Genomic DNA, 13272 nt, shown 5'->3' with positions numbered 1-13272 from the left:
TATCCCCCCTTGCAGTGTGAGGTCTGGAGAATCTTGCTTTCGTGCACACTGGGAAGGTTGAACAGGGAAATTAAATTTGCTATTGGGATGTAAACCTGAAGCAGTCAAAAACGAGGCCAATGTGTGGAATACTGCTATCATGACATTTCATTTCTTCAGTGTAATGCTGATACTGAATAGTTTTCTGGTATTTTGGAGGCAGAAAGTGTTTATCCTGTGTAAGTGAAGCCTTCAGAACTGCAGTGAAAAGTGACTTCAGCATATGCAATTCAATATCATTGAATGGGACCATGGGCTATCAGTGGCCAGACTTCATGGCTTATGGAAGGCCTCCCACAGCAACCAGCCAACAGGTCATGCCATACCTCTGCCATGATCTTCAGATTCCCTGTTAAATAAAACTCAGTCTCTTCCCTTCTTGTCCAGGATTGTCAAAACGACTGCAACAGAGTGGGCTTCCCAGCAGTCCAGCACTAAGAAAATATATTCTGAACAATAAGAAATCATGAGGAAAATGGTAATGAGGATGGATGTGCCCTAAATTACATGCTGGTTAAATATTTGCAATCAGAGCTGTGTCAAGACTGAGCTCCCTGAGATGCAATCGCGGCATCTACGGGATTTGCATGTTTCATTAAGAAAAAGTAATGACACAACTTCAAAAGCAGCCTAGGAGAGGAAATGTTCTCCACCAACTATTCTAAACCAGAGGCTGCACCCTCAGAACAAAGGCAGAGCAAAGCTCTCAGCCTTCTCTGCTCACTGGGTTTCACCTGAGTGGAGGTGGCCCTGGGAAGCTTTGGGGGGCTCCAGGCAGCCCGTGCCTCGGGGGTGCCTCCCGGGATGCACAGAGCAGTGCAGCAATGTTTAGTCCGTGTGAATCCTCCTCTTACTGGCACAAACGCTGTAGGAAAACACTGTCTAAAAGCCCCCGCTCCCTCCTGGCAATCAGTGGGATTTGCAACCCATTGGATTTAGGACATAGGCGCCAGGGCAGGGAAACCAGGGCGGCGAGCCGTCGAGGGGTGATGGATGCAGGAGAACCTCGCGGCAGGCAGACAGTGGTGCCAGGCACCGAGACAGGGCGCAGCGGTGGGCGCGCCGCCTGGCCGAGCTCCGGCCGGAGCAGCGGCGGCCGATGCTCCGCGTCACCTTTCGCCCGCAGCCCTCCCGGGAGGCACCCGCTCCGGCAGCGCTGGCCTCCGCCACCCGCAGCACCGCCGGAGCCAGCAGGGCAGGCGCCCCGGCCTGTCATTAGGGCCGAGCATCCCCCAGCAGGCCGTTCTCCCGATTCGCTTACTCATGGCGCTAATGGCGCGGCTGCGGGCGCGCCTTTCCTGTTGTGCCTGTTGCGCTCGCCTGCCGGGCCCCAGCCCGCTCCTGCTGCCCGCAGGCTGCCCCACACTCGTCAGGGAGCTTCGGGACGCCAGTCTCCCAGCGCCTCGGCCTCCCCTGCCTTGCTCCAGCTAGGAAACGGAATGCAAATTGGGTTCCAGGCTGTCTGGGCTGCGCCGGAGCCCGACGCCTTCGTGCAGCGCAGTCTGGGCTTGGCAGGCGGGGAGCGGCGGGGGCTGCCGGCAGCAGCGGGGACGCGCCGCTCCCCCTTCCCGGGGGATGCTCAGGAGCTCCGTAGGAGCCGCAGTCCTTGCGCTCCCCACCCAGCTGCCATCTCAGCAGGCTCCCGTCACGCCGAGCTGTCACCGCGCTGAGCCCTGACACAGCGCGGCCTCGAGTCTTCATTAGAATGGCAAATGGTGAGAGCAAATGTGACACGAGCGACGGGCGCTGGGGCGCAGAGATGACATCCATCCCTCTCCGGATGGAAATCTTTTCTCAGGGACAAGGGCAAAGTGATGCCTGGCGTGTCCGTGCACCGGTAAGGACCCGGCACTGGAAAGGCGCCTCCCGAAAGGACAGCGGGGACTGCAGAAGGGCACCTTGAAACGGGGGTGTCACCTCTTCCAGATTAAAGAGGTTTGGAAGGCACACCTCTGCGAGGTCTAACTTGAGGACTGACAGGGTGACTGCCAGCTCGAGCTGCAGATGATACTTTCATCTTAACAATCTGAATTGCAAAACATGTTTTCTTACCATCTCCCTCCCTTTTGTATCCAGCCTGTTTGTCAGTTTTTATATAACGAAGCCTACTTTGAAATGCTGGGCTCGGGTATTTTTGCTGAAATCCACTTTTTGGCTAAGTGGACTTTAACCCCACAGCAGAAAAATCCCATCATTTGGCACAGAACTGCACTCTTCACAATTCTCTGCAAAAATAAAGATATGTGAAAGCTGTGCCTCCTAAAAAACATTAACCTATATTGTAGCTTAAATAACTGTACAAGAAACAACATCCTCTGACTAGTTTTTAAAGTCACATTTAATGTTAAGATTTTGTCTGTTTGCAAATGAAAAGTATTTCATTACTTCAGTACTACCCAAGAACTGACAAGAACCATTTCTCTGGGAAATTAAACTGCAGAGATAAAATCATATTAAAGCAATTATTTAAATCAATCTGTTTCCTTGGTGCAGTTCACTTTGAGTTACTCATGTTGAAATGTTCTATCTATAACACAGGAAATATTAGGGCTTCACTGCCTGTAAATGTGGGTCTGGCTTCCATCCATCCATCCATCCATCCATCCATCCATCCATCCATCCATCCATCCATCCATCCCTCCATCCATCCCAAGTGCAAACCAGGATTCCCGAGTATTTTGTGAATTTACTCAATTTCTTACATACATTTGTGAAAAAAAAAACCAACCCAAACCAAACAACCCAAACCCAGCAAAAACAACAACAAAACCCCCGACAACTGCATCATCACTTTTATATATGGTGCATATGAGAATGTCCATGATTTGTGCAGGGATTGCACCTTGGATTCAAGCACCAGACTCCTGGCTGCTGTAGAGTCAGTCCTTTGAAGCCTATGGAGCTGCCATGAAGCCTATGGAGCTGCCATGACCTTCAGCAGCTGGAGAGCTGCCCCTGTGCATTTCTAATCCATTTCTGGTGTCCCAGGGCAGGAAAGAAAATGCAACATTTGTTTGTGCCATCATTGTCTACTGACAGTTTCCACAAGGAACTTTTCAATGGATACACTTGTTTTCTGCTGGGCTCAGTGTTGACTTAACAGAAAAGCTTTTTATCCCCCTGGAAGCCTTTCTGGGTATGAGTTATACTATTTAAACACCCTTTTCTTTGCTGCTAATATAAAAAAGCTGTGGGAGATGAAAATATTCAAAATTACAGAGCAAAGCAGGGATAAGGAACTTGTTTGATATAGAGCTGAATTGTCCCCACTGAGGAGAGCACTGGAAACATCTGGGACAAAAGCAGCAGCACAGGCTGTAGGATGAGCAGAAGAACCACTTCCATAATTCAGAGGGCAACAAGCAATGAATTTCTGGGCAAGGAGCCAAACAGCTCCGAAGCAAGCTGAATAGGGCCATAAAAATGATTGGATATCAGGAAAAAAATCTTCCCTGAGAGGAGTGTCCAGCATTAGAACACGTTGCCCAGGGCAGTGGTGGAGTCACCAACCCTGGAGGGATTTAAAAAAATATATAGATGTGGCACCTGGGGACATGGTTTAGTGGTGGCATTGGCAGTGTTTGGTGATCTCAGAGGTCTTTTCCAAGATGAATGATTCTGTGATTCTATGATAATTCCAGATTATTTTAGCTGTTGGTGAGGATGATGGTCCTAAAGTCAGGCCACCTCTGGTGCTCTGTCACAGCCATGCAGCCACATCCTCACAGGTTCCCTGGCCCGGCGCTCTTTCACAATAGTACATTTATCATTCCTTCTATGAAAGAATAAATGTTTTATTAATGTTCTACTCTCTAATCATAAGGAAGGAGTAGAAAGTCTTAATTAAGTCATTAGCAGCTGTTATGAGCCTATATTTTGTTCTGTAAACCTGAAAGAATAGATAGTATTAATACTATTAAAAATTTATAACTCCTTTCCCCCGTATTTTGTGTATATTTTAAACTGTCTTAAGAAATTACATGAAGGACGTTATTAAAAAACACCAATTAGGGTGTGGGACCAATTTCATCTGCCCCAGAAAGTGCCAAAGCACCAAATGTGCTGCTCCCCCTCCCAAAATGCCAGCCCCAACCTGAACGCTGTCGGCACCACCCTTGTCAATCTGCAGAGCCTCAAACATTTTCCTCTGGTGCCACTGGGAATCTAATAGGGACTTTAACCATGGGGCAGCAGGATGGCTTTTCTTAGCTGCCAGGGATTTGTGATCTTTCACAAATTCCTTACAGCAGTCCCTGGGCAGCCAGGACTCTGTAGTAGAAATGACTGACCAGCAACCAAAAGGCAATGTCATAGAAAGGGCAGAGGAGGAGCAAACCTCCAAAGAATTTGGATCTGCCACCAACATTAAGATTTCTCTCTGCTCACTGTATGACTGCCTGAAAAAGCTGGACACAACAGAGCACCACTGTGAGTTAATCCTTTAACATATAAAATCTCTCCATAGCTGCCCACTCAATCACAAGGCAAGAAAACAACAGGTACATTCAGCTTTAATGAAATAATCATCAGTTCTATGTACAGCTATAACAGAGGGAAAACCAGATACAAGAGAGGATGCAAACCCAACCCCTGACATGGAGCAAGTCACAGGACAGGGCTGGACTAGGCATTTCTGCCATTCTCCTCCTCTTTTGAAGACGTGTTTCGCCTAAAAGGCAATACTGAAATAACACCAAATCCTCCCAAAACAGCTTAGCAGGCTGACAGAGCATGACAGCCTGGCCCTGTGGGGTAATTTTGTGTTTATTTACTAAAGCTTGGACATCCTCCTCTGCAGCTGACTCCAGTGGGATCCCACAGCAATGCTGCAGCCCTTTGCTCAGCACCAGCCTGCCACAGTGCCCATTGTAATCCCATAAGCCACTCCCAGCATCAGGATAGCCCTTCCCGGGGTGCTGCAGCAGCTCCAAAGGTACATCTACAACTCCTTTAAAAGTCCTTTTTCAAAACCATGGCAAAATACCTGGAAGGACCAGTATGAAGTACAAAGCCATTAAAATTGTACACACTGAATTATCAATAGCTGATAACTTAATAAACAAATTCACAGGGAAAAAAAAAAGACACTTTTTTTTTTCTTTACCACCCTCTGGGTTCTTTTAAGTTTCACTTGCACAGAGATGAGCTGTGGGTGTTGCTGCTCGCAGTCCTCTCATGACATCGAGGAGATGTTTTATCGAGGTTTAAAACATGTTTGTGCACCAGGTACGAGGGACAGCCCTTGTATTTTAGCAGGAATCCAAAGTCTGTGCTGGGAAGGGAAATCTCAGCACATGGTCAGTGAGCAATTGCCAAGCGCGGCTGCTATTTCTGTGCCGGCTGAGAACACGCAGGAGAATTTTCTCAGAGGAACACACTGCTTTGCCCACAGCTGGACACAAATGCCAGCCACGCAGATGCAATCCCATATTATCAAAAGGCCCCTTTCTCCTGGACAGCTGGTAGCTGGAGGTGATGCTCGCACACACACTGCGCCGGTGCAAACCTCTCGGGACAGGGCAGTTCTCGGGGTTTGGCAGCAGTAGGCTTGTCCAGGCATTTTCCAGCCACGTCCTCAGGCCCTCGTGTCAGGATTTTTTTCCCTGAGGACTTTGGTAAGATTGCTCCAGCATTTCAGTGCATGTTTCCGAGCGAGCTACATGGCGTGCCAGAGCCTGGTGGCAGCGAGCCGGGCATAACGCACGATTCCCGAGGGATGCCTGGGCTGGATGAAGGCGGGAGGGCTTTGCGGCGAGCGGGGAGCGGTGCGGGACAGGCTGCCGCCGGCAGCCGGGGATGCCAGCGGCACTCAGACCGAATCGAAGCGATCCCAGCGCCGGCAGCACATCGCAGCCTCCCAAACTATGCTGACTGCTAACACGCATGCAGCTCACTGCTATTTATATCACATGCCATGTATAAAAAAATATGCTACATCTGAGGAGAGCTTCACCACGACAGCGGGATGGGGACGGAGGAAGGCGAGGGAGGAGGGGGGCTGCCTGCGGCAGGGCTGCTCCCGCCCAGCCCACGCCCGTGATGCCGCAGGGAATTTCGCCCGCTGAGTTCAATGGTGCGAGAAAGGCGCCGCCAGCGAACGAGGCGCTGTCGCTTTCTTGGCATTCGCGCAGCCCGGGGTCAGCAAGGCGAGGCTGATGCTGAGCTTTAGCGTGTCTGGAGATGCACAGGCTGCTTGTGACAGGGGGAGAGGCCGAGTGAAGGAGAGAGCTCGCTGGAACCCGCCTGCTTCATGCGACAGCAGTGACCGCGGTTCCCGGTGCCTGTGCGTAGCGAGGGCCGGTTCAAAACACAGCCTGGCACTGATGTTTTCTTGTTAATACTGCAGACACTTCCTCATCTGCAATAAAGCCCCAGCAAGCCTCCAGCTGTTTCAGCGTGCCCCGAATCCAGCCCAGCAGCAGGTCGGGCACTCACTGCCTCTCAGGACGTTTCTTCAAACACATGGTATGTACAGATCTACAGCACGAACAGCGGCGAAACAGGGCATGGGTGACAGCAGAAATGTGGCCTTGACATAAATGGGCCAATAAATGAAAATACAGTCACTGTAACACCTTAATTTTTCCGCAGCTGTGGTCAGTGGCGCTGTCTGAAGCGCCAGGGGACACGCTGCACTCAGCAGGGTCTGCCCACATCCCGGGATGGGTATCACATAGACACAACTGAACGGGCATGCAGAATTAACTACACCTCAGCCCCAGGAGCTCTCCGAGTTCTCCACACACCCTGCAGGCCAAATGGAGCTTGAAATCACTCCCTCTGCCCTTTCTCTCTGGGGCAAGGCTGCCATCACAGAAAGCTGTTGTGTTTATTCTGTTCCAGGGCCATTTCGTTGACCAGCTGCTCTATGGATGACTGAATGGCCGCCTTCACAAGGGAAGAGGCGGTTTCTATGAGGAGCAACTCGTACTGCTCCCCAGTTCTGTGCCCCTGGTCACCCAGACCTTTCTCCTCTGCCTGGGGACCACCATCAGCCTCGGGGCTCTCTTTTTGACCAACATCAGCGTTCCTGTTCGATTTTTTATTCCCTTTTTGCTTTTTTTGGTGCAAAACTGGGGACGGCTCATAGGCCTGGTCAGAGTCGGTGTTGTCAGAGTCCTCGGCTTCAGTGATGGTGATGACGATGCTGACACCAGCGCCTGCATTTGCTTCTAGTATCTGATGGCTGGAGCATTCCTGTACACCTGCTGCCTCTTGCACACTTGCTGCATCCTCCACACTTGCTGCATCCTTCACGCCTGCTGCATCCTGGGCACTCACTATCTCCTGCACACTCACTGCCTCCTGCACACTTGTGGCATCCTGCATGCTTGCCGTATCTTTCACACTCATTGCATCCTTCACACTTGCTGCATCCTGCACACTCACTGCTTCCTTCACACTTGCTGCATCCTGCACACTTGCTGCATCCTGCACACCTGTGGCATCCTGCACACCCTCTGCATCCTGCACACCCTCTGCATCCTGCATACTCACAGCATCCTTCACACTTGCTGCATCCTGCACACTCACTGCTTCCTTCACACTTGCTGCCTCCTGTGCACTTGCTGCATCCTGGACACTTGCTGCATCCTGCACACCTGTGGCATCCTGCACGCTCACTGCATCCTGCACACTCTCAGCATCCTGCACTGCCTCCTGTGCACTTGCTGCATCCTGGACACTTCCTGCATCCTGCACACCCTCTGCATCCTGCACACCTGTGGCATCCTGCACGCTCACTGCATCCTGCACACTCTCAGCATCCTGCACACTCTCTGCATCCTTCACGCTCACAGCATCCTTCACACTTGCTGCATCTTTCACACTCACAGCATCCTTCACACTCGCTGCATCCTGCACGCTCGCTGCATCCTGCACGCTCGCTGCATCCTGCACACTCACAGCATCCTGTACACTTGTGGTATCCTTCACACTCACTTTATCTTGCACACTCGCTGCATCCTGCACACTTGTGGCATCCTGCACACTTGCTGCATCCTGCACACTCGCTGCATCCTGCACACTTACAGCATCCTGCACACTTGTGGTATCCTTCACACTCACTTTATCTTGCACACTCGCTGCATCCTGCACACTTGTGGCATCCTGCACACTCGCTGCATCCTGCACACTTGCTGCCTCCTTCACACTAGCTGCATCTTGCATACTCACTGCATCCTGCATGCTCACTGCACCCTTCACACTTGCTGCATCACCTCCAGATGCCAACTCACTGAAGTCAGTTACAGTCTCCTCGGCTTTGCACTCCTTAGAAAGATTTATGCTCTTTCCCAATTCATCCCTTTCAGGCATCTCTTTGCAGATATTAGGGATTTCCTGCCACTCTGTGATTTCAGGGGTATTGTCAGGTTGATCTTTAGAAACAGGCACTTCGGGAGCAACTTCCCTGCCCTCCACATCATTGGTGGTTTGGGGCAGACTCCCTTCCTGCAGTTTGTCCTGGGCTGTTTCATCAGCTGTCTCTGAATTGGTTATCTCCAGCTGAACAGTGCACTCTGAGTGTTCTTCTGCCTCATGTGTGGGCTCTGTCAAGGGCTCCCTCTTCTCAACAGAGGTGTCACTTTCCTTTGCTGCATGATTGTCCTCTTTCACTGAATCCTGGTCCTCTTTTATTGTATCTTGGTCCTTCTTCATTGTATCCTGGTGCTCTTTCATTCTATGCTGCTCCTGCCTCACTGTGTCCTGCTCCTCCTGTGCACAAACTGGGCTGAAGGATTCAGATTTGTCTGTCGGGGCCAAATCCTCTGGCTCTTCACTAGCCTTATTCACAATACCCATCACTTCATTTGCTTGAACACTGCCCTCTGACTCCTCCACTGCTTCTGAGGGGCTGGGTTTTTTCTTACCTCTGGAGAACCTCACACAGGGCATCTTCACCCCAGAGCTTGCCCTTTTCTTGGGGAGGTCTTGTGCACAGCTCTCCTCAGCATCCACCTCCAGCTGCACTTGGGAATCAGAGGGCACCTTCTTCCGTGAGGAGGACTTCTGCCTTCTCTGAGGTCTGGCAAGGTTTTTGATGGCTGCCCAGGTTCCTTTGGAGGATCGTGATGGATTGGAAGCTTTTGCCTCCTCTTGGTCAGCACTGACACATTGGCTTTTCTCCTCTGAGGCTCCTTCGCACGCATCCTTCACAATCAGCCCCTTCTTACAGGACTTCTTCCGCTTCTTAAAGCAGAGCATGGAGGGTTTTTTTGCTTGTTCCTCTGGTGGGGAACATGTGGCCCCTGTGCTGGGAGTCTCTGCCTCTCTTGGGTTCTCCATTTCAATTTCCTTAGCTGCTTTCACCATATTCCCTTCTTCTTTGTTGGTGTTGTGCTGCTGATTTTCCTGATCAGTGCTTCAGACACAAGGACTGCAGAGATGCTCAAAGTGCATTTTTTTCCTCAAATAGATTTCCAAATAACATTAGTTGCTTTGTAACGAGCGTATGTGGCAGTGAGAAGAAGTTCTGCTGGAGCTGTCGCATCCACTTTATAACTCCCACTTTGCCTTATTACTCACTTTATCACCTCTCCAAGGAATCCCAGGTAGATGTGCAGTTGAACAGGCTTCTCCTTGTCTTTGCTGGCCTCAGTCACTCTCATCTCTGGAGCAACCCACTTCCAGTTGTGCTTGGTCTAACTGTATAATGGCCAGTCCGACATACCTTTTTTTGCCCCCAAAGGATGACAAATCAAGCCAAGAATTAACAATTTTTATTCACCCCACGGACCTGGAAGGAACTTGCACTTCGTGAGCTCTCTGCAATTCCACATTGCCCAGGGAGCTTGATCAAAGCACAGTGGAACCAGCGGCTGTTTTCTGCCCCCCAGTGACAAGGTCAGATGCTGCTTTGCCTTGGCTTTGGTTTCTGCTTCAGTTCCCCTCGCGTGTTGCATGAAATTTGCTGCAAAGCATGACCGAGGCTTTCATCTTTTTATCTGGAACACAATAAATGAGTGATAAGACCCATAGAGAAATTTTTTAAAAGTACTAAAAAGTTTTTCCTCCCTAAACATTTCATTTTGGGAGGCAGACCAGGGCTGGATTCACTATAGCACTTTTTTTCACTAATTAGCATCACTATCCAAAGGCAAAATAAGGCCAAAAGATGTTCCACCAAGGAACATCGAGGCCAGTGATGTTCCATCACAGAAAGTACTGTTTTGCTATTTTATGTGGTAAAAAGGGACTTTTTAAAATATAACTGCCCATATTATGGCGAATACTTATTACACAGGCACACACATATTTCCTTCTCCTACGGTTTGCTAAATCCTTTCCCCAGTGCTCCATATGCACTTATAGTTCCAGCTAGGGAAATTACACCCTGAGACAGCAGATATTTTTATCTTTAATGCACCATATGACAATATGCAAAAACAGAGAATACAAAAAGGAGGCTTGAGGAATACAAAAGCGAAATCACATGGCAAGAAGGGAGCTTATTTATACTACGTGCACGCCTCCCATGGCAACCTCAATTAACACCGTGTGTGCTCATCAAAGACATGATGTTGTAAGATGTATGTCAAAAAGCTCTGCCTCGAAATATCATCGAAACCTTTTGGATAGAACGATGCAAAAAGGTGTTACCACAAACAGACCAACTTCTGCAGGACGGGCTCTGGGGCTCCGGGCAGGGCTTTACACAGCATTTCGTGCTCTGCTTTTCAGGAGCAGGGTGATTAAAAGGGGGTTCCGGGGCACGCTTCCCCCGCAGCAAATCTGGGCTTTTAAAAAATGATTATTATTTTAATGAGGCTGTTTCACGGGGAAACCGAGCGGAGCTGTCAGAGCCGCGTGAGCGCGCACCCGCAGCAGCCGGTGCCCCGAGCGCATCCCGCAGCCCGGCGCCGCCGCCCCCGCGCCCGGCAAGTTTTGGGGGCGTTCGCGGGTGCGCAGCAGGACCCGCCCGGCAGCGCCGCTCCCCCGCCCGGGCACGGGCAGCCCCCCACGGCCGGACCCCTCCGAGGCCACGCGGGGCTCCGAGGGCAGCGGCCGCGGAGGCGGCCCCGGGACCCCGCTGGAGTCGCCGCCCCCGCGGGTCCCCCCGAGGCGGAGCCGCCCCTCGCCCCGGCCCCGCGCCCCCCGCGCCCTCACCTGCAGCCCGGCCCGGCCCGGCCCCGCTCCGCTCCGCGCGGCTGCGCTGCCGCCGCCGCCTCCGCCGCAGCCGCGCCCCCCGGGCCGGCGGGGAGGGCGCTGCCGGCAGCCCCCCGCCCCCCGCCGGCCCCCGGCCCGCCCCCCGCCCCGGCCGGCACCTGCTCGCCGCCTCCTTCCTCCTGTGGGGAAGCATCGCTCCCTGCTCGCCGATCAGCATCCCTTTCCCCCGCGGGGTAGCATCCCGCGCTGTGGCGGGATAGCACCGCTCTCCTGGTGGGGCAGGATCCCTCGCCCGCTGGCGGAGTAACCTTCCGTCCCCTCCTAGGCTGTGCACAGCAGCTGCAGACCCGAAAACCACGAACTTCAGCTCGAGGTGAAGGTCCTCCCAGAAATCGAGCTGCGGTTCGTAGTTTGGATCCCAGTGGCAGCAGGAGGCACTGTAAGGGAGCCCGGAGCACGCCCCGCGGGGAGGAGGGACCGCTGGGGGGTTCCTGGCTTTGTGGGAAGGGAGGGGGTCTTGCTCTTGGTAGCTGTTTTTTATGTCCCACCTAAAACCTTCACAGCTTTCAGCACTCACTGTTGGAGGTGTTGCAGGAGCTACACCTTTGGAGGTGGAGATAAGGACAGCCAGCTCTTGGCTTCAAACTAATCCCTGTCCAAAACACCAGAGAAAGTGCCTCTTTCATCGGAGCCTTTCTTCTCTCCAAAGCAGCTGAGACCTGACTTTAAAAAATCACATCTCCAGCTGTGATGATTGATGGGAGAGCCTCCAGAAAAAGGACTACCCAGTGGAGCTGATGAACTACAGGAAACTGCAGTTGAGATGCCCAAACGTCCCCATTCATCTCCACGGGGAGCTGACGCCCACAAAGGCTTTACAGACATTAACTGCTTCACAGCATGTTTGCACACGAGAAACTGAGCAAAGCAGCACTCTGAACTTGCAAGTGGCTTCCAGTGTAGGCCAGGCTTAGAAAAACACACATGGCCTCCCCCCACCTCAGCTTCTTCATGGGAAAAAAGGTACAAAATGGATTAGCTGGGCTGAAATGCCAGCCAGGAGGGCAGGAAAAGTGCATTGAACATCACAAGGAATTGCCTTTTTAAAAGCTCCCCTCTGAGATGTGTTTGCTCGCATTCACGCAGGATAATAAACTTCATTTGGAAACAGCTTCTCTCCTGAGGTGGGTGGTGGGTTCTAATTATGATCCACTGCTTTATTAAAGCCAAGTGAGGCCCTTCAATTGCAAGGAGCTTTTCCCTCCTTGCAGTTGGAGGCAGGAGGGAGGGAAGCAGAGTACGAGGATGGTTAACATGAGGCTGTGGTGTGATGGAGGCAAGCTGCCATGAATCCTCTTGGGAGCACTTTGCATGGAATCCAATTATTCCTGCTGCTCCAGGGGCAGATGGCAGCACCAATGGCTGTGGTGAAAAGGAAATAAAAGGCAAGCAAAGGATCAGGTCAGAAGTTGGGTAAGCTGGACAGAAGATCCTGGCTCAGCTGGATCCTGTTTTTTTTCCGTGGTGCTGATGACACACAACAAGTCAACAAGCAACACCTTCTCCTCCTTCTTGTCCCCAGCACTACTTAAAAACATAAATCTGTGTTATTTCTTACAGGATGTGATGCAGTGCTCTCACAACAGCACAGCACGGGGAACGGATGGCCATAACACCAGCTAAGGACCAGGCCCACATATAGCCCACAGAGAAGAAATTTGTACATAATTAGTTTTTTCTCTAAGCAACAGGAGGAGAAGAAAACTACTGAGTACTTAGCTAGAAGAAATTAAGTGTCCTCTGTGACCTATTTGATAGGACAAGACCTAGCTGGCACCCTTAGCTGCAAAGGCGAGTGTTAAAAAAATAACCTATTTATGCATCCATCCTGCAAGAGAAAAGAGAGGTTGGAAGTGCAGGTTAGAAAACATTCCCCATTAATCTCTGGAGATGCTTGGGGCTATTTTTTGGTCCTTGCGCTTTGTTGTCGTGCAGCAAACCCTTCAAAAGCTCGTGCCTGATCCGGTGCTGTGCCTCACTGCAGGAGGGGGACTAGCAACCTCTTGAACCATCTCTCTCAAGCACATGGCTATGATCTCATGCTAAACTAAAAGGAGGCTAATCTTA

The 13272-nt window shown here is 51.3% G+C and overlaps 1 protein-coding gene across 20 annotated transcripts; it reads right to left on the bottom strand.

Moving 5' to 3' along the window:
* Positions 1–4534: 4534 nt before the first annotated feature.
* Positions 4535–10602, bottom strand: AKAP5 (A-kinase anchoring protein 5). 20 transcript variants are annotated; one of them, XM_068192201.1, is made up of 6 exons: positions 10588–10602; positions 8238–9983; positions 7707–7859; positions 7551–7640; positions 7407–7478; positions 4535–7244 (listed from the first exon to the last, which is right to left on the bottom strand). In XM_068192201.1, the coding sequence occupies exons 2-6, from the start codon at positions 9349–9351 to the stop codon at positions 6850–6852; spliced, it is 1824 nt and encodes a 607-aa protein (XP_068048302.1). In that variant the 5' UTR covers positions 9352–9983; positions 10588–10602; the 3' UTR covers positions 4535–6849. The 20 variants fall into 20 exon arrangements, with proteins under 20 accessions (XP_068048302.1, XP_068048294.1, XP_068048299.1 ...); XM_068192193.1 differs by having other exon boundaries at positions 4535–7298; positions 7407–7640; XM_068192198.1 differs by having other exon boundaries at positions 7407–7640.
* Positions 10603–13272: the final 2670 nt, after the last annotated feature.

This window comes from Anomalospiza imberbis, chromosome 6 (assembly GCF_031753505.1).
Source record: "Anomalospiza imberbis isolate Cuckoo-Finch-1a 21T00152 chromosome 6, ASM3175350v1, whole genome shotgun sequence".
NCBI classification, from domain to species: Eukaryota; Metazoa; Chordata; class Aves; order Passeriformes; family Viduidae; genus Anomalospiza; species Anomalospiza imberbis.
The sequence above is the reverse complement of the archived record's forward strand: the minus strand, read 5'-3'. Positions and strand labels throughout refer to the sequence as shown.